This window comes from Prenolepis imparis, unplaced genomic scaffold (genome assembly GCF_030444845.1).
Source record: "Prenolepis imparis isolate NDT839.2.m4 unplaced genomic scaffold, iyPreImpa1.0 SCAF_5, whole genome shotgun sequence".
NCBI classification, from domain to species: domain Eukaryota; kingdom Metazoa; phylum Arthropoda; class Insecta; order Hymenoptera; family Formicidae; genus Prenolepis; species Prenolepis imparis.
In genome coordinates this window covers 16,828,619-16,848,774 of record NW_028141163.1, presented here as the reverse complement: position 1 = coordinate 16,848,774, position 20,156 = coordinate 16,828,619, and the positions used below count along the sequence as shown (strand labels likewise).

The 20,156-nt window shown below is 34.5% G+C and overlaps 2 protein-coding genes across 11 annotated transcripts in view; one reads left to right on the top strand and one right to left on the bottom strand.

The window, feature by feature from the left end:
- Window positions 1-20,156, top strand: part of Scalloped (TEA domain transcription factor 1 homolog scalloped) — a 175,241-nt gene that overhangs the window by 26,952 nt on the left and 128,133 nt on the right. For 2 of the 10 annotated variants that reach the window (XM_083038136.1, XM_083038142.1), the window contains exon 2: window positions 12,586-12,658. The exons of the other annotated variants lie outside the window; for them this stretch is intronic. In XM_083038136.1, the coding sequence (XP_082894262.1) occupies window positions 12,634-12,658 (25 nt within the window). In that variant the 5' untranslated portion in view covers window positions 12,586-12,633. The remainder of the gene's footprint in view (window positions 1-12,585; window positions 12,659-20,156) is intronic. 10 annotated transcript variants of the gene reach the window in all.
- Window positions 1-20,156, bottom strand: part of LOC145936202 (uncharacterized) — a 185,927-nt gene that overhangs the window by 56,555 nt on the left and 109,216 nt on the right. The gene's annotated exons all lie outside the window — the stretch shown is intronic.

Below are 20,156 nucleotides of genomic sequence, written 5' to 3'. Positions count from 1 at the left end.
GGTTGCATCTCGACGCGAATGCGACAGGACGGGACGCGCGTTGCGGCGCTCCAATTAAACCCAGCCGGCCGGCCCGAAACGTATATTTCCCATCTCCGTCTCCATTTTCACAAATCCCGAGAGCTCGTTGTATGTATTTACGTGTCAGTTCTCCGCGCGCGCGGTTCATTCGATTCGATAGCGAGTTCGACGCGGGGGGACGAGCGGAAAAGGCATCATCGTCGGGATATCTAGAATTCGAAGCCTGGTAAAGGGGCGGAAAGGGGGCGAGTAGCCGGCCCGCGTTCGTTTGGCACCTAGCCAGAGACCGACTTACCCAATTAGGTTTCATCACTGGGTCGCGGCAGCTTCCCTGGCTGCCAATATTTGCAATACCTAACTAAACTGATCCAATTATAACCAAACCGACCGGCCGCTCCATCAGCCGATTGACATATAGCTTCGCCGTGCGCCAGATACGACGTGATGCACCGACGTTCATCATCGTCGTCCGACATGCGCGTTTGCTAGAACTTTGAGCGACATTCGCGATAATTCCCGTCTCTGAATGTAATTGAAAAATTGACGTAGAAAAGACAGCGTGTGCCGTATATATTGAGAAAAGAAATTATGTTTTCATCGAAAAGCGTTCTTTACTTGTCTCGAAGTTAATCTTTATAAAAAACTGCAGTTATATCTTATATCTCACACAGAGAGAATTTTCTCTTAGAATTTACCCTGAAAATCATGGTAATTGTGGGACAATATGGTATGGAAAGAATTTTATGAGAATTTCTCTGATTAAAATTAATGAAACATATTTTATATTTTATTGTGATATATATTATTATTTTAATTGTGATAAATATTAATCAGAGAAGTTTTCATAAAATTCTTTCTATACCATATATATTGTCCCACAATTACCATGATTTTCAGGAGAAATTCTAAGAGAAAATTCTCTCAGTGCATGAATATTTTTGAGAAAGCGCAAAAAACATATTTTTATAATAAAAATATAACAGTATTATTTAGGAATAATTTTATTTGGATCTAAAATATTTTCTTATATACTCATACATGGAAAAAAAATTAGCTACCATATCTTAATTTTAGCTGATAGCTAATATTTTTTAGAATTCTTAATATTTATAGAATTAATATTTATAAAATTCTCCGTAAAATTATGGCCAAAAAATATTAGTTATCATAGCTAAAATTTAGGCATGATAACTAAATTTCAGGTTGCAATATAGGGACAGCTAAACTTTAGCTATGGTAGTTAATTTTTTTTTCCGTGTAGCATACTTATAATTACATTATTCTTACGTGATTCTCTTACGTCAAGTGTTCAATTATTCTTTTTGCCTCATTTCTATACCGTTGAATAATGACTTAAGTAAGACATTCTATTTTATTTAACATTATGTCACGTACTGGTTCGAAAATAGTCATATAAGTAATTATATTATTAATTTATGCTATATATCTCAACATATTATTAATTCAGATTACATAAATTTAGAGTAATGATATACTTAATTTTTAACATTCAGAATATGAATTTCTTTTTCGTATTAAAATTGCGTTTATGTTGAAAGAAACACGTATGATATGTGACCAAGAAAATAATAAAATAGAATGGCTTTTATACTTTCCGTTTCTTATTCTGATCATTCTCTTGACGAACGTTACCCTTTCTTTATAGCCGCGCATTTATCACAGAAACCTTCATCGTGAATAATAAATTCCAACGAGCAAAAAATTTTCTCTCCCGCGATTTTGCTCAATCGAATTCGCATTTTAGGATACTATGTGAAGGAGAGTTTCTTGTTTTCCTCGCTCGCCGGAAGCGAGTCTCCTCCCCCGACGAGTCTTCCCATGGAACATTTGCGAGTTTCCTGCAGCTCGTTAATTTATTCCCCGTCGATAGGTAGGTCCTCTCTCCCGAATTCCCGATTCGCGTTCGCACACACACACGAGCGAATGCTCTCGAGGTCCGAGAAGAGAGTCCATTGGCATTGCAGTCCAGTATAGGAACATATCTACCGAGAGAGGAAGAGAGAAGGAGAACGATATGTTGGCAGAGGGGAGAAAGGTGGGGAAAAAGGGGTGCATCGGGTGTCTATAAAGGAGAGTGCGACGGTGGAAGAAGGCCAAGAGGGGGCGGACAAGGGGCTGCCGCTATTCCGGGCATTCGATTTGGTATTTTTCTTTGTATATCGCGGATAGTTGAAATTGTTCCGCAAGCAGGGCATTGATATATCGTCCCGCGGGTCCTTTGAGCTGCCCGCGCGGCTCCGAATTATCGTTCGCGTATTCTCACGGAACGGTGCCCCCTCCGCGCCTTTCTCTTCCTCCTGCCTCCCGTCTCATCCCCTTCTTCCTATCGCGGTCCTTTTCCCTCTTCCGTTCGTTCGCGATAGCATCCGCGTCGCACATTTCTCGTCTATATCTCCTTTTCTCCTTTCCCCGTCCTCCTACGGTTCTCTTTACCCCTCTGCCCACCCTTTCCGAACTACCGGAGACTACCGGTCAATTTATTCGGCGGAACCTTTGCTTTATTTCGTCTACAGTTCGAAATGCAACCGGGAGGCTGCGTCCTGCAAACGGACTTTTCTCTCCTCGCGTGCTTTCCGCGCGGTTGCTCCTGCAAGTCGATCCTTCCGACTTTTACGAGCCGCCATCTTTGTCTCCTTGTTTTTCCCCCCTTCTCGCTATTTGTCAACGACATCAATTTGATGTCACGATAACGTGCTTCAAATTCGAGGAAACACAATTATCTCGTATAATTGAAAAAAATCTATTTTTTAATAAGAAATTTTATTTGCCAGAAATGAAAATATAGAATCCTTGAGATGAAATAGAAAATTTATGATTATTTCAGATTCATTGATACTTTTTAGAGAAAGATTTTTTAATGTATGTTTGTATGTTATTCTTTCTCTCTCTGAAACACAAAATTTTTGTGTGTAATGTGTTTTTAACTTTTCGAGAGTTATATATATTTATTTTAGATTCTATTTAAATAAAAAATTATATAATACGTATCTTTTCTTCCATACCTTCGAATCGAACGAACGATCCATGCGCGGTCTCGTTACTTCATCCTTCTCTCGCGTTAATCGACTTGTCGAACGATTATCCTGTACCACCGGTTTTTCGCGCGGAGAATGGCGATTTTATAGGGCTCTCTTCCTTTTCGCGCTCTCGGTTCGCTCCGGTATATCGAAGGCTTTTAAGAACCACGACGGCACGGGTGAGCTTCATTCTTGCCTCTCGATTTCAGTCCTGCGCCTTCTTTCATGAAAGAACCTGTGCGAAGCATCCTGTGGGCTCATCCCCTGGAACTATGGCGCGCGATGGCTTTCTACTCTCTTTTCTTTTCTTTTTTTTTTTTTTATTCTCTCTTTCTCTCTTCCTCTCATCCGCTTACACCGAAAGTCCGAGCTCCCCTTTGTGTGTAACGGTGAATCACGAAAGGGCGAGGGAGCCAGGTCGACCGCGCGAGAGAGAAGAAGTGGAAGAGAGAAGTAGGAGGAGAGGGAGGACGAGAAGGGTCCGGAGAGTGGCGTGGGAACAAAGGAAGGCGACGAGAAGGAAGATGCAGAGAGACAGCGACGCATCCAGCCTCTCCTCGATCTTCCCTGTCTCTTTCTGCTCTGCTCTTATTCTCCGTCTCTTTCTCTCTCTCTCTCTCTCTTTTTCCTTACCCTGGACCTCTTCCGCGCTTCTACGATCTATCTTCGGGCTTCCAATAAGAAGAAGTAAATCACTCGGAGAGAAGAGACGACGCGACTACGCGGCATCCTCATCATTGTCGTCGTCGTTTTCTTCTTCTTCGGCGATCGATCGTTTTCGGGCGAAATTATTTGCCGTCTCGCGCGCGATTTTCCGTTTCTCTCCTCACCGTGTTAAAATTAATTTCCGTTGTCTGTAACCAAGTATCGCACGGCGCGTTGCGCAATTCCTTCCCGCATTGCCCGCGAAAGAAGCGCGGGTATAAAGAGAAATTGACATAAAGGGGGTCCCCAGGTCTCTCCCTGGGGTCAACCAGTCAAGTAGCTTTTCGATCGACACTCTCTCTCCTCCTTTCTCTGTCCTTCGCTTTTATTCATTCCATTATCTTTCTCTTAGAGCTTCATCTCGATGAGTTCACGTAGCGCAAGTGTGCATGTACATATGGCGTGCGGGTGTGTTTGCGGCCGGTTTGTGCTCCGTTCGTAATCCTCGCAGGATGACGGAGAAAGGGAGAAAGAGCGGCTGGCTCTGTAAGCACGCGAGGATGAGAGGGAAAGGGGAAAAGAGGGAAGGCTGCGAGATGCAGCTCTCTATAGACTTATTCTTTACGCCATAAGATGTAACGGGTCGCTGCCAAGTATTGCCGTTGAAAAGCACTTCACTCAATTGCACGACAATTTTCGCACAAATTAATGCCGTCATTACTCATACTTTCATATTTTTGCATATAATTTTTGTTAATTTATATACGAAAAACTTGAAATTAATTTTACATTAATCCTATCACTGTCGACAAAATAATCAGTTTTTTAAATGATCAAAATATGTGTTTAAATATTAAAAACTAAAAAATTTTATCCAAGAATAAATTGGAATATTAAAATTAATTTTTAACAGAAAGTTTTTATCTTGAATCATAAATAATGATGTAATTCGCGTAATACAATATTTAATCAAATAACGCATGGATAATTTTTTTATTTATTTCATAATTTAATATATATGTACACAGATTTTTAATCTCTATAATAAATACTTATACATGTAATTAATATAAGTAGACTATGTTATAGATATTTAAAAAATATAGTTTTGAGCTCTCAGAATTTATGTAAATTTGGCTTTATTATATATAAATCTATTATTTATAAATTATTTTTATTTATATTATAAATAGTAGAATGTGGCGAAAATTTAATGCATTTTTATTCTGCCAAGTAATAGTGCATAATAGGATAAATGTCGTTTATATGGACTAGCTTTAACCCAAGTCGGAGTTACTAAAGATAAACGTGTAACGCACGTGGTACTTTCGTGGCCGCACCTGCGTGACGTCATTCAACGGTATAATGATGACTATATTTCATAATAACGACGGCGATCGAGCCTCACGAATGAATGGAAACCTGAGCGTGACTGCGAGCGAGAAACATTCGCATCCGTTTAAGCTTATACGAAAATTTTCTCTGCACAAACGATTGAATTTTAATATTATTTAACCTAATGCAATGATTCTTTATTGATCAAATAATTGAACAATTGAACCAGTGGAATTTACATTTCAATTATTTGATTTTAGTTTTGTAGATGTAAAAATAATTTTTACAAGATTTAATAAATATTAATATTTCATAAATATTTTTATTAAAACTAAAGAAAATAAAAAGACAAAAAATATTTTCATGATTTAATAATTTCGTCAAAGTCACATAATATACATATTTCTTTTCTACCCCATATTCCATATGCATAAAAAATAATTTTCCTTGTAAACAATCTCTTTGAACTGATTTCTAGAAAAACTTTTGAAATTAGTTTTCATAAGTTAAGATGGATTAGCGATTAATTGCTTTTTCGTTGTCATCATCACGCATCTATTTATTTGACATTAAAAACTCTTTATCCGTTGAAATATATCCGATTATAGCTTATCTATAACTCCTCGTTTTAGTTATTTTTGTAGCGGTCACCTCGTCGACTCGAACGACAGTCTCTAATTGGATTTTAACATAGCAACCGTGTATGTCGCGACCGATAAACCGCTAACGTGTCTGAACGATCACAATCCTTTGTGTAATCAACTTCGACAATTTCGCTCGATACAATCTGGCCAATAGACATTTATGTATCGTGTCTTCATCGTTTCTCTATATATTCCGCTTCTTGCATGATAAATACGTCTGCTACTCGATAGGATCCGTTTTCGAGAATGACAAATAGCCATTTCGTCGTATTAATTGTGTGCTAAAATTTGTTCATCTTTAAATACACAGACTAGTTTTTTTTTATTTTTTTTTTTTACACGTAAAGAATTAGAAGATTATTATTTTAAATCTATTTTAATTTACTCACTTTTTTCTTTGCGTATATCACAAACTTATTAGAGAACTGATTACATATATCTATTATTATTTAAATCTATTTTAAAGGCACGAAATATTTTATTCCTTTTCTAAATTTTTTATCCAAAAGAATTAAATTTTTCATAAATTCTGTGATCGACAAAAGAATTGATAATTGCAAATAAAAGCAATTTTTCTAACTTTTTATCAAATTATTGCAATCACAAATGTAATATTATGACTCTGAAATTAAGGAATTTCTTACTTGGTTAATGAACCATCCTTTTAACGCGATAGAGATAAGTTAACGTAAGTTTGTCGATATCTCGATCGCCCGTACCGATTACGAGACTCTTCGTTAATTGCTACGGGCGGTAATTAAGAGAGCTTTCTACAAAAGTAGCCGTTGTAATGAATCTTATAAAACTACAGAGTCGCTCGTGCAAGAATATAAGTTCGTTCAATGGGAGCACTTGATGTTATATTAGATTAATCGTACTTCCAAACTGTATTTACTTTTATTTTATATTAAAGATTACTTATACACGCATCAAACTTGCGTAAATATTTTGTTTATTAACATTAATTATTAGCATCATTTTCAAAATATTAAACTTCTGTTACACCAACGAAGAGCAATTAGTAATAATATAACCCCCCTTTTATAAGAATCGCTTGTCGAGTGGAATCGAATAATCTCAACTTAGTCGTAATTGAAGTCATGTTTGAGGATGCTGTTAAATTGTAACGCTAATTGCTCCCATATGGAAAGGGGGCATTAAATGGAGAACGCGCGGAGAATAGAGCGAGCGAAATTACGAAATGCAGCGAATTATAGTATAATGCACCGTGACGATGCTGCCGGTAAAAGCATAATCTCCGAGGGGATTTTTTTTTAAACGCAAAAAGAAAATAAAGGAGAAAAGGACAAAATAGAGAGACGCGCGGTTTTACGCGCCGGCGAACACGGCAAGCGCGCGCGGGGTCTCTGCAGGAACGCGTCGTGGCGAGTGAAATAAAAAGGTTTATGGTTGTTTCGGGTGCTCTATCTTTAGGACCCACATATCATGGCACACACACACACACACACACACATACACACTCTGCCTCTCTACTACCCCTTTCCCCTCTCTTCTTTTTCTCCGTGTCCTCTACTCTCTTCTCTCGTTCCCCGCGACTCTCCCAGCTGAACCCCCGACTGAGTTATTTCGCGGCTAAAATAGTCGCGCGACGACTGCGTCTACTAACTGAAAGGCGGCGACTCGGCATCGCGCAGTTTCAACGCGCCGAGCAGAATCCTCGCTGTCAAAATAAGAACGGATATGTCCAGCCCTTAAGGTTTCCCCAAGACTCACACGTAGCGCCCACGTGTAATTATAGCTCGTACTCTGCTCCGGAGGAGCAATTTTGTGCGAGGAATCCAATGAATATTTCGCGCATCTCTTGCGTGTCTTTCTCTCCTCGACCAAGCTAAACGACAATAAATGCGGAGAACAAAATCATATATATTCTCCGTGTAATTTTCTGTGAATAACGATAAAAATATGTGCAAATAATATTCAAATAATATAATTGTACACAGAGAGAATTTTCTCTTAGAATTTACCGTGAAAATCATTGTAATCGTGGGACAATATGATATGGAAAGAATTTTAAAAATATGTTTGATTAATTTTACCATACTTTTAATAAAATTAATCAAAATTGTATATTTTATTGTGATAGATATTAATCAAAAAAATTCTCATAAAATTCTTTCAGGGGTAAATTCTAAGAGAAAATTCTCTCGGTGTAATTAACGAAAGAAAAATAATTTTTAAAAAATGATTCACTAGAAATTATTCGTGAATGATTATTTCTGTCCGCATTTGAAATGGTAAATGCTAAATGTGTAAGAGTATCGATAGCCCATTGAATTTAAACTGTCTTTCGCGGTATAATTGCGCCATTTATACGACTGACGTGTATCATCGGCTGTTATTTCTGCGCGTTACATCGTCGTCGAGACTCAATAAGAGCATGAGCGAACGGTCGCGATCCATGAATGAGTTTCCGTAATGGTGGGGAACTTTGGCAAGTGGTTTTAAGCACCATCGGAGCCCAGCGTGCGGCAGGATGGAAACGACTCCTCCGGTATATTTCGCCTTCTGTCCGCTCTCAAGCCGAGCTCTCGGTTACTTGGCTCGTGTGCAATTTCAATTATTTTTGCCCAACGACGTGAAGACATGATTCTTAGCGACTTGACGTCTATCTGGCGATGATTGCGGAAGGTCGGAGCGATCGTGATCGATCTTGCTATAGGAAATTGTGAAATTTCAACGACTCGAGTGGTCAGCATCGTTGTCCACGTGGATGACGATCATATAAATTTTTTTCACTGTCAGCTATTGCGCTGCTTAACGTCGCGAGGGGTTAAGGCTTCCAGAGAAATCGATGACTCAACAAAACAGAATTATAAAGAAAGATATACCTATACATAATGAATTCTTCAAAATAGAGTATTGATGGTTAATTAACTTATTTCATGTTGTATAATAATAGGTCCAATTATCAAAGCTAATTTTCGCCTTAAATATTTTCATTTGTGAGTTTATATAGCTAGACATATATTCGACATATATTCTATATCTACACGAGTGCTTATCGTAATGTATTTTTAGAAATTTGGGATATAATATCGATGATAACTTGGAAATCAATTTTCTCTGATTGGCGGCATTTTTGAATAGGAATGAATCACACGATCGAATTTGTCTTCTCTTCCCATGAGTTACACGACTTTGTCCGGCGAGCGGAGAAATACGACTCAGACGCCGACTTGGCGCGATCGAATTTCACCTCGGAATTTTCCCCTGTCGTTTTAATAGAATTCACCGGGGAACCGTCTCTCAATTATTCATCGAATACGCTTTTCAAACTTTCTTTCGTCTTTTTCTGCCGCGTTTGTGACACTGCGCCACGCAAGAAAGATGAAAGAGTGAGAAACAGAGAGAGACACAGCGATTCACAATATCGGTGAATGATTCACGAACGGCTAATCTTCCCGCGCCCGCGTTTACCCACCAACGGGGAATTATTACTCGCGAATAATGGCGACGGTGGTGCTTTGCCTCGCCGGTGTTTAAAGCGGAGTTAAATATTTAAATCGACGGACGCAGACATGCGCGCCCACGCCTGACGCCTACCTGCTCGCGCGAATCACCAGGCGAAATGTATCCTCATCGTTGCAGCTGTCGCTGGTTCGCGATCGTTACGATGTGCGATCGCCCGATCCACGATGAACAATCGCGTGACGCTGTCCGCGCGATCCAAAAATTGCTCGTTTATACACGTCGCGAATACACGTCGTCCGCGTCGATAGGTCTAAAACGCTGAAAATAATTTAAGACCGTGTCTGCAAACATTAGTTAAAATTAACCGACTCTCCTTCACCCCTTTCTAGTTCTGTCTCTCAATGTTTGCCCTCTTTTATCGTGGACTTACTTTCCGGAAAGGGTAAGGTAATTAGTCAAATTCTTAGCTGTGACTAAGTTATGACTAATAATTTTCTAAATATTCGAGAATGCTTACACAGTTGGAAAATGTGTGTTTTCTTGTTAAAAACGGTCCCCGTTAAAATTTTTGTGTTAAATATTTAACACATTCATGTGTTAATTTAACATATTGCTGTTATGTTAATTGGACTCAAATGTTAAATTATTAAAACAACTTAAAAAAAAGTGTAAAAATAACACAATGTATATCTATTTTTAATTTTACACCATAAATATGTTTCGTATTATTAGTGACAAGATTTATCTGTTAAAATTTACAGAAAAAAAAATGTTAATTTTACTTTATAATATAAGTGGCGGTGATAAAATGTAAAATTAACAATTTTTTTAGTTAATTTTTACATTAAAACTATGTTAATTTTACACAAAATTTATTTGAAGTTTGCATTTATTTTATGTTAAAATATTAACACAATATTCGTGTCACCATTTAACATATCCGTTTATTATATTAAATTAACACAAAAATTTCTGTGGACCGTTTGGGACAGGTGATATTTGTTAAATTTAACACAAATTTTTCAACTGTGTAGAAGAACCATATAATTTTTCAAAGTTTGATAACATAATAAATTATAATAATAAATCACAATACATAATTATAAAAATACGCAACGTAACGATAAAGGATAATAATGGAAAAAATAATTTAAAATTATAGAATAATCTTATATTTTTTTTTATCTTTCTGCAGCATGATAGATATTTTGTGTGGCGGAGAGAGCAGAGAATAAAAAATTAAATATCTTTTATAATCTTTCTCTTGTGGCTTAACTCCACTGTTCTTAGCACTTTATGTATTCAAGTCCGCGTTCATTCATTATGCGACACATGACGTATAAAAATCAACGGGTCACACACAGCCGCGATAACGGCGACCGCTCGTAGAATTTATTTACAAAATGAACAGCAGCAGGCAGTAAATTAATTTCGTAATTCCTCTCGTATACTTCCTGATTACTTAATAATAACGCGATAAGATTGTGCAAATTATCGTTCGCTTTCTGTATGAATCGTCTGAATGAAATATATTTTGAAATCTTGCGATATTTCATTCATATATTTTTCAAGAGTATACAGTCTATATATTACCACGTAAATTTATGTGTACGAGTTTTTATCTGCTGCTAAAGTTAATTCTAAAGAGCAAAAGTTATCTCGGTATTTAAAACGCAAGTGATATTATTATGAATGAGTAATGATTGCATACGTAAAGTTGTTTTGAAAGATATATATTAAAATTAGTTAAATAAATGAACACAACAAAAAAGATAAACTTTGCGCACATGTCTTACAGGTCAAACAAATTTTGATAAATTGTATGAGTTATTAATATTTTTTTAAATGTTACGTAACAAGTACTTAATTTCTAATTATTATAATTGGTTTGAAATTTATTTTAATTTTTTTCGTCATCTTTATAAAGGACGTATTACTCGATAATAGTGATTAATACTTTCTAACGTCTCCCTTTCCCTTCTCTTTCCTTCTGTACATTAGTAAAATTCCTTTCGATGCTCGCGCGATCGCTGTCTAATTAAACTTTCTTTCTTCACTTTTCACTGGCGATGAGTATCTATCAGTTACTCGAAATCCATTTAGCGAGAAGAAAGAGGTAGATGTAATTATTTTCGATTCGACGAAGCACAGAGTCTCACATCACTGCTCTGGCCGGCAGCCAAGCGTGGGCGTTTACGAGAAGTAACAGAAAGACGCGTGTTACGTCGTTCCGAATTGGCGGCTTCTTTCATTAATCGACTGAAAGGGGGAAGGAAGGGGTTTCTCGGGAACTTCTCCCCCGCTCGATTCACAATCGATCGTCTTTACTTGGAGATCGTATAGGCACATTGCCACGGTATGTTTGGGGAAACGCGATAAGTCACTCGAAATGAATTTAACAAACGGCGATATTTTTAAGAAGATATCTTGATTCGTGATGTCACGATTCGAGGGAATGAAAAATAAACGAGTTTTTTTTTTATAAACGTAATAAGATTATCAATGATTGAATTTATATCTGGAATTTACATTTTTCAACTGCGTTGTAAGCCGAGTTTCATTTATTTCACCATGAAATAAATGAATATTTGGAATGAAATATTCATTAATTTTTTTTATGCGTACAAATATGATAAACCAGGGTGTATATTCCCGGAAAAAAAGAACTTGAAAATCTGGTATTCTCAGGGGATTTTGTTTTGCCTTGAAAAATCAGGGAATTCTCGTGGATTTGATTGGGATTCAGGGAATTTTTTAAAAAATTCCTCTTTTGATAATTTTATTCTTATTTAGCATTTAAGAAACATATGTCTAACATATCTTTGCAATATTTAAGTTTTTTTTTAATGTGATTTTTTTAATTGAAGATCTATTTTTCAAGATATCGAGATCTTATGTAAGTTTCATAGAAAATTGTTCAATTTTTTTTTAATAGGTAATATTTAAATAAATTATTACTTTATCTATTTAATAAATAAATAATAATGTAATAAATAATTTATTTAAATAAATTAGTATTCCTTAAGATATTTATACTATATTATAAATTATTTTTTGTTTTATATATTTATCTTAAATTTTTGCATATATTTTTAGTGTTTAGATATAGTGATATATCGTACTTATTGTCCAAATTAATTTTACAATTAATAAATCAATATTAAATGCTAGACAAACTGGACTCTTCATAACTTTGGGATCGTATATATAGAAATCATACAAAGCGCATACAGCAAAGAAATAACTTATTTTAAAAAGCTGCATCTACAAATTTTCTTATTTTACCTAGAATTTTAAACAAAAATATCTAGAAGATCAGGGAATTCTCAGGGAAATTTTTTACAAAACTTGAGTAGACACCCTGTAAACGCACGAAACACATGCGCGATTGCGTTGCCAATTTTATAGATTATGAAGGTGTAATCTCTGCAAACGTCAATGTTAACCATGAAATTTTTTTTCTGTTTTAGGTAAGTGCATCACGTTTTCCAGTCTGTTTTTTCATATGTGAGCAGCGTATGCGTTCGACGGGTGCGATACCAGGTTACGTATGCATAATAATCGCATTTACAAGCTCTCGTTGGGCTGCTCGTAGATATACTGTTTTAATCTTCTTGCTTTTTGCTCTCTTTATATATTTCCTAGTTTCCCGCGATTTGCATAGCTAAATATCACATAGTAAACAGACACGACGTGTTACATTCATTTGTTTTCATCGCAATCCACGATCGACTTTTTGCGATCTATTCGCACTCTTCGAGTTTCTCGAGAATCGTATTAACGATCGATGCTTTTAATACTCTTCTCGACATATATTATTCTTTATACATTGAAAATCTGGATATTAAGAACATATATATTTTTTTTTTATAATAATGATGCTTCGTTCGATGAAAATTTTTATAGAACTTTTATTCTATTTAAATTTCAACAGTTAGTTTTATTCTATCGCATGTGCGTACGCAATATTAATTATATTAAAAAAGGATAATTGTATATAACGTTTTGGATGAAAATACCTTCGTACATATTTCGCATATGCACAAAGAGAAATTTATTCCAAAGAACTACAAAGAATCAAACGGTGAACTCATTTCTCCTCCGTGACATTTCCCCGCTAGGAAATCGTTAGCCGCGTTATCCGCTAATTTATTGTTCCACGGACTAATTCATTCAGCGTTCCTTGTTCGAGGGCATTATTCACGCCATTCGGCTACGAGTGGCACATGCATTTTTGTTCAAGAGACGTCATTATGTAAATCCTCGCATAGATAGCCAGGTAGAAAAACCCCCCTTGCAAAATGCAGTTACGTATTCAAAGCATCTGACGTTCTCCCGTTGTTGTTGTTGCTGCCAACCTACGCGATCCGCGATGATTTATATCGCGACTTGTACGAATTACGCAAGACGCGAGAAAGCTGGAAGATGCGAGAGAGATAATTTTTTTACTTCGACGATGAGGAGAAAGAGGGACACAGAGGCGTGTATATATGTATAGTTCTAATACCGATTCTTTCGTAATACAATTTGCACGGAGCCGATTAAATCTTTACGCGAAGTTTCATCTCGAGTTCCTCATACTTCCTTTCACCTACACAGTTGAAAAATTTGTGTTAAATTTAACAAATATCACATGTCCCAAACGGTCCACAGAAATTTTTGTGTTAATTTAACATAATACGGATATGTTAAATGATGACACGAATATTGTGTTAATATTTTAACATAAAATAAATGCAAACTTCAAGTAAATTTAAAATAAATTTTGTGTTAAATTAACATAGTTTTAATGTAAAAATTAACTTAAAAAATTGTTAATTTTACATTTTATCATCCCCACTTATATTTATAAAGTAAAATTAACTTTTTTTCTGTAAATTTTAACAGATAAATCTTGTCACTAATAATATCGAACATATTTATTGTGTAAAATTAAAAATAAATACACATTGTGTTATTTTTACACTTTTTTCAGTTATTTTAATAATTTAACATTTGAGTTCAATTAACACAACAGCAATATGTTAATTTAACACATGAATGTGTTAAATATTTAACACAAAAATTTTAACGGGGACCGTTTTTAACAAGAAAACACAAATTTTCCAACTGTGTACGAATGTTTCGAATAATATAAAAGTTGAATTTTCTCTTAAGAAACGCGGTCAATGACAGTCTCATTATACAAGGAAAAGGCAACTGCGAGAGAGAGAGAGAGTTAGGGAAAAATATATATATCAAATAATAAATTCCGAACCGATTGATTGAGATATCCTGTAATATATAAGTACCTCTACACATTTAGGTGTCTCAAAGAAACAGATGCACGACATGCTTGTCTCATCTCGAAGGCTGGCAATAATATGTCAAATAAATGGTCGCGCGAGTCTCAAACAGACAATAAATCCATCTACCTCATAATAAACGATAATTATTGCTATCATTATATTGCTTCGTGTACGCGGTGACTAGCGATAAAGCATCGTCTCCTATCTGAAGCACCACTGAATTTTTTTTTCAGATTTACGTGTCGCGCGCGGTCACATTTATCCGTTAACGAGCTCTAAACGTTTACAATTCGATAAGAAAGAAAGAGAGATCCGACCGTTCATCCATCTTTATTTACTCCCATTCTTCTTGAATTTTGCGTCGCGCTCCGACACGTTTCCCGGCGCTTACGGAAACGCGCTCTCGATGACTCCTCTTCTCTTTTATTGCATGTTGCCCCTGGAATTTTGATAAATCTCCTCCCCGAATGAATTTATTTACCGACTTTCGCGAGACTTTCCACGTCCTCCAATTGTATTCTCATCTTAAGTATATGCCACTTATCTTTATAATATCTTCCCCTAAAATATATAGGCGCCAAAAGGATCCCCTTAATTTAAAAGGAAAATTCTCTAAAGAGATATTCTTATTAGATATTTTTAACATGCAAGAATATAATACTTAATGGGATGTTTTTTTTTATCAGTGTATTATTGAAATTATTAATCGCGATAACAAAAAACAGTCTTACAAATGGACATTTGTTATTTATTACATGTATATTTAAATACACATGTAATTGAATATTTTTTATGTATTTGACATAATTAAATGCACGCATTTTTGCTTATTATTTTTAATATTAATTGGTAAACTTATAAATTTAAATAGTTTAAATAATTTTATTTTATTAATTTATTTTAAATTTATTATTAATTTATTATATTTATTTATTGCGGCGCTAAAGTTGCAAAAAAAATTAAGAATATATTCTCAATTTAAGAAAATATTCCGAAAAGTGAAAATAAAGATGGAAATATTCTTATTCATTAAGAATATCTATTAAGAGGACTTATTAAGTATGCATTTCAAGAAAGCAATTTTTTCGGTACGCGGTAATCTTGAGGTATAAATTAGCCGCTATAAGAAGGTACTTCTTTGTCGGCTCGTTCTTCGCGTAGCAGTTGCGTGTGGCGAATTGTCCCAGAGGCGGATCAGCAAAACGAGAAACTTGAATAATAATAGATGACATTTGTCTTAATGATTTACACTTTGATATTTTTTTCCACAATTTTCAAATTTTTGAAAATTGTATTTCGTGGTAACGAGAGAACGAATTAAAAATTTACTCTGATTTAATTATATAATACGTAATAATGTCAAATATTTATTACTGTTGATATTCTTTTCAATTTTGACAAAAAAATATTGTTTCGAAATATGATATCTTCGTATTATTATTGCTGGAGAATTATTTTGAGATTAATTTTCTAAAAATTAAAGTTTCAAAGAATACGACACGTTTTATCGAGAAATTTACGAAATAATTTTGTCTAGATATTTCTATTAACTTCAAATGGAACTTTACTGTAATATTTGTTTGCTTAGATACAATTTACGGTTTCTTAAAAGTTAATTCACTGCGGCCCTGAAAAGTCGTATCCGCAGCTAGTTTTATCCACGTTTCCTGCTCTGTATGTACCGATACACGTGTACATGTGTTTGTGCGCACCTCCCAACCGAAAGACACTTGATCGTATAATAGTCGAAGGAGTCGTCAGACCGTGATCGTTACACGGGTAGGCGGTCGTGTAAAAGAAATTAACGTTTATCCTCTAACCATATTTTCGCTTTTAAAATTTGCACTTTAAATCAAGACGAGGAAAACGCAGTTGCTTTATGGCACGATTCTTATCCGAAGCTAAAATCGTAGCGACTCACGCACTAATACGTATCAAGAACGTTGTTGCTCAACGTGTCAATAGTCTTGCAAATTGCCCGGCGTTTCCTGTCTCGAAGTGTTAAAGCGCGCGAAATTCCGTAGAAATTTTATATTTTGCGTTAATTAACGTGGCGTCAAAAATCTGATAAATCTGTCGGAATAATCAGATTTAAATTGAACGCAAAGAATATAATAAAAGTACGATTTATGGGGATTTTTATATTTATAAAACCGTTTGCATATTTAGCTTAATAAAAACGATGATTTTCAACGATGTTGTGAAATTGATGAATTTAAATTTTTTACTGCAAGATGAGATAGTACTTTTATACGTAGCAAACATTTGTTTTCAAATGCCATCGTTTAAATATCGCGCGAATAAAATTATTTTAATCATTTCGGCTCGTAATTTTAACCACAACGTTTAATTATATTTCTTTTCTGAATTATATATCTTTCCTGAATTAAAGTTATCTGTAAGAAGCCGCGATATTGTTATTCGACGCATTTATCTATTACAAGTTAGAAAATAAAGACAATTAATTATTGAGGAGATATGAGAAGATATTTTATAGAATCACTGCGCAAGAAAATAATTTTGTATTCGAGTGCATTTGAAATTAACGTATCATCGTTAATAAGAAGGATCATTTGAAAATAGAAAAACTATTGAATTATTAGAGAGATAATTTCTAATAATATGATTATCACTTGTTCTTAATGTGAGATTCTATAATTAATGAAAGGAAGAAAGAAAAGGGGGATTTCTTCCTTTTATTAACTTTATCCTAGATTAAAAAAAAATATGTTTCAAGTATTTTTTTTCCCTTAATACATAATTTTTTATGTTCAATAAACATGCATTTAAATGTAATTTTTTGCAATTTTAGTTTCTCTTAATTTTATGCTAAAATATCGCATTTAAATAATATTACAAATTCAACCGGCATTTAAATTTTTATTTAGAAACTTTAAAGTAATGTCTAATTGTTTCAAGCATAATGTAAATGCATTACAATTCTTAACAATCGCGAAAGCGTTCCTTCGCGCTATTTTCAGATCAATAATTTGCTCTTTCGCCCAAAAGAAATGCTTTTATTAATATCTAATTTTCGAATATCGCGTTTCGACATATGCATAAAATACCGCGACTTTTCTAATTCGCGTAATAGCGCGGAAACGTTCGCGTGATATCATATTTCGCCGACTGATACGAGCCGTGGTCAGTCGAAGAGAGCGACGGTGGCGACTGAATTATTATCATGATATGCATCGGGAATATTTAATCGACGAGAGAGTTCGCGCACATATACACACACGTGTGTGTATACATATATATGTATGTTTCTCGCGGCGAGAACCAATCGCCGCCACCGGTCGGCACGATAAAGCCGGAATTGATCTGCGTATTTGTAAACCCGCACCCCCTTTCCTCCCCCCGCATCGAAATGCTGGTCGCCCTGGCTTGTAACCCCTCGATTTGCCTCCCTTCCTCCTCGTTGCGTAATCTCCGGGCTTTTAGGAGTCATTTCGGGATCTGATTTATCGAACGGCAAAATTGCGCGAAGCAACGGATAAGGTACATATCGCGTTTTTCGCGTTTCCATATCGTCTCTTCGGTCTCACGCTCCGTCCTTTTCTCATATAAAAATCGCACATCTGCTCGCTTGAAAGTGTTAACAATCGCTAATTACAAATTAAGAACAAACATCCGAAATTATGTGTTTTCTGATTTCTCTAATCATCACCTGCAATTCTACACCGAAAAAATTGTATTCTCGTCTTAAGTATATGTCACTTATCTTTATAATATCGTCCACTAAAATAGGCGCCAAAAGGATCCCCTTAATTTAAGAGGAAAATTCTCTAAAAAAAGAGATATTCTTATTAGATATTCTTAACATGCAAGAATATATTATTACTTAATGGGATTTTTTTATCAGTGTATTATGTATGAAATTATTAATCGTGATAAACAAAAAACAGTCTTACAAATGTCCATTTATTATTTATTGCATGTATATTTAAATGTTTACACATATAATTGAATATTTTTTATGTATTTGACATAGTTAAATACACATTTTTTTATATTATATTACTATTTTTAATATTAATTGGTAAACTTATAAATTTATTATAAATTCAAGTAATTTTAATAATTTTATTAATTTATTTTAAATGTATTATTAATTTATTATATTTATTTATTGCGGCGCTAAAAAGTTGCCAAAAAAATTAAGAATATATACTCAATTTAAGAGGATATTCCAAAAAGCAAAAATAAAGATGGAGAAATATCCTTATTCATTAAGAATATCTATTAAAAGGACTTATTAAGTATATATGCATTTCAAGAATATAATTTTTTCGGTCTACCAAATGTCATTTTTCAGAAATATGTGGTAGTATATTATTATGCCGAACACTTGCTTAGATTAATTCGTTGAAATGCATTTTGCAGATGAAAATTGACATCTTAAGTAATTTAAAAATAACTATAGCCAACAGAAAAAACTGTCTACAGTTACATTTTTTTTTTTTTAATTCGCGCAGATCTATATAAAAAAATTCAACGTGTCGTGCGTAATTTATACCTACATATAGCCACGATCGCACCTGTGCACAATTCATTTCTTTATCAATATTTCTCATAGATATTTTTTTGCTCTCTATAGAGAGAAAAAAACTTTCTGAGGCCAATAGTCGGATACCTGCGCCCGAAGGTACTGTCTGCGTCATCGTTTACTTAATCGCGACTTAATGGCCATTTCTAATCTCTCTGACTGATCTCTCCTGACTAATCTTCTTTCCGCTTCTTAACGGACGAGGCACCTATTATATTTTCCAAGTGTGCGTGTATGTACATGTTACTGGAAACGAGATATCGTATATCAGCGCTGCAATAAATCACCAGAAACGTCCTCAGGTAGAAAACGCCGGGTTACGACCGCAGGTTACGGCTTATATAAGTTCTTTCAGGATTGCACTGAGCTCGTTGCCCAGATTTGTCTCCGAACGATTACTTAAACTACAAAATCGAGGACAATTACACGCTGATATCAAAATGCGATACATATCGATAGTATAAAATCATGTTAAAATGATATATTATAAAATGTAGTTCAATTCTGGGGGTAAGATAATTCTTTTTTTAGGAATACACATTTAATTCCACATTGAAGTTTCAAATGTCTAGACGAGATATTTTAGTATCATGATTTTAATATGATGCTCATCGCAAATCGTTTCAGCTTTATTTGGAGTTTAAATGTGTGTGTGTGTGTGTGTGTGTGTATTACTCTCTTGAAATGGTATTATATATTAAATATATGCAAGATAATATTAATACACGCGCGCCCACAGATATACATATATATATATATATGCGATGATAATTCTTTTAAATGATATAAAATGATAATTGTTTTGCAATTATTAATAGATTATCGATCGAAACGTTAATTCTAAACTCTTAGAAAATTAAAAAAAGGAGGAGAGAAATAAATCCTAAATTATATTAAAATGAAAGATACAGAGAAATTAAAGGACAAATTTAATTATTTATTTCTGAATAAAGTTGAAAACAATCATGTTTTCAATTATAATAAATTATAAGACGTATTAGATTAAACTTAGAGTTGTTATAATGTACGCTAGAAAAATTACAATTTTTACATTTCAAATAAATTTAGAAATTGTCTGCGTATCTATTAGCATCGAAATCTGAAATGAACGATTTCAATGAGTTTCAACTACTGGCTAAAAGACTACTTAATTTAAATCAATAACGATGTGCCATCTATAATATCAAAATCTGAACTCATCGAA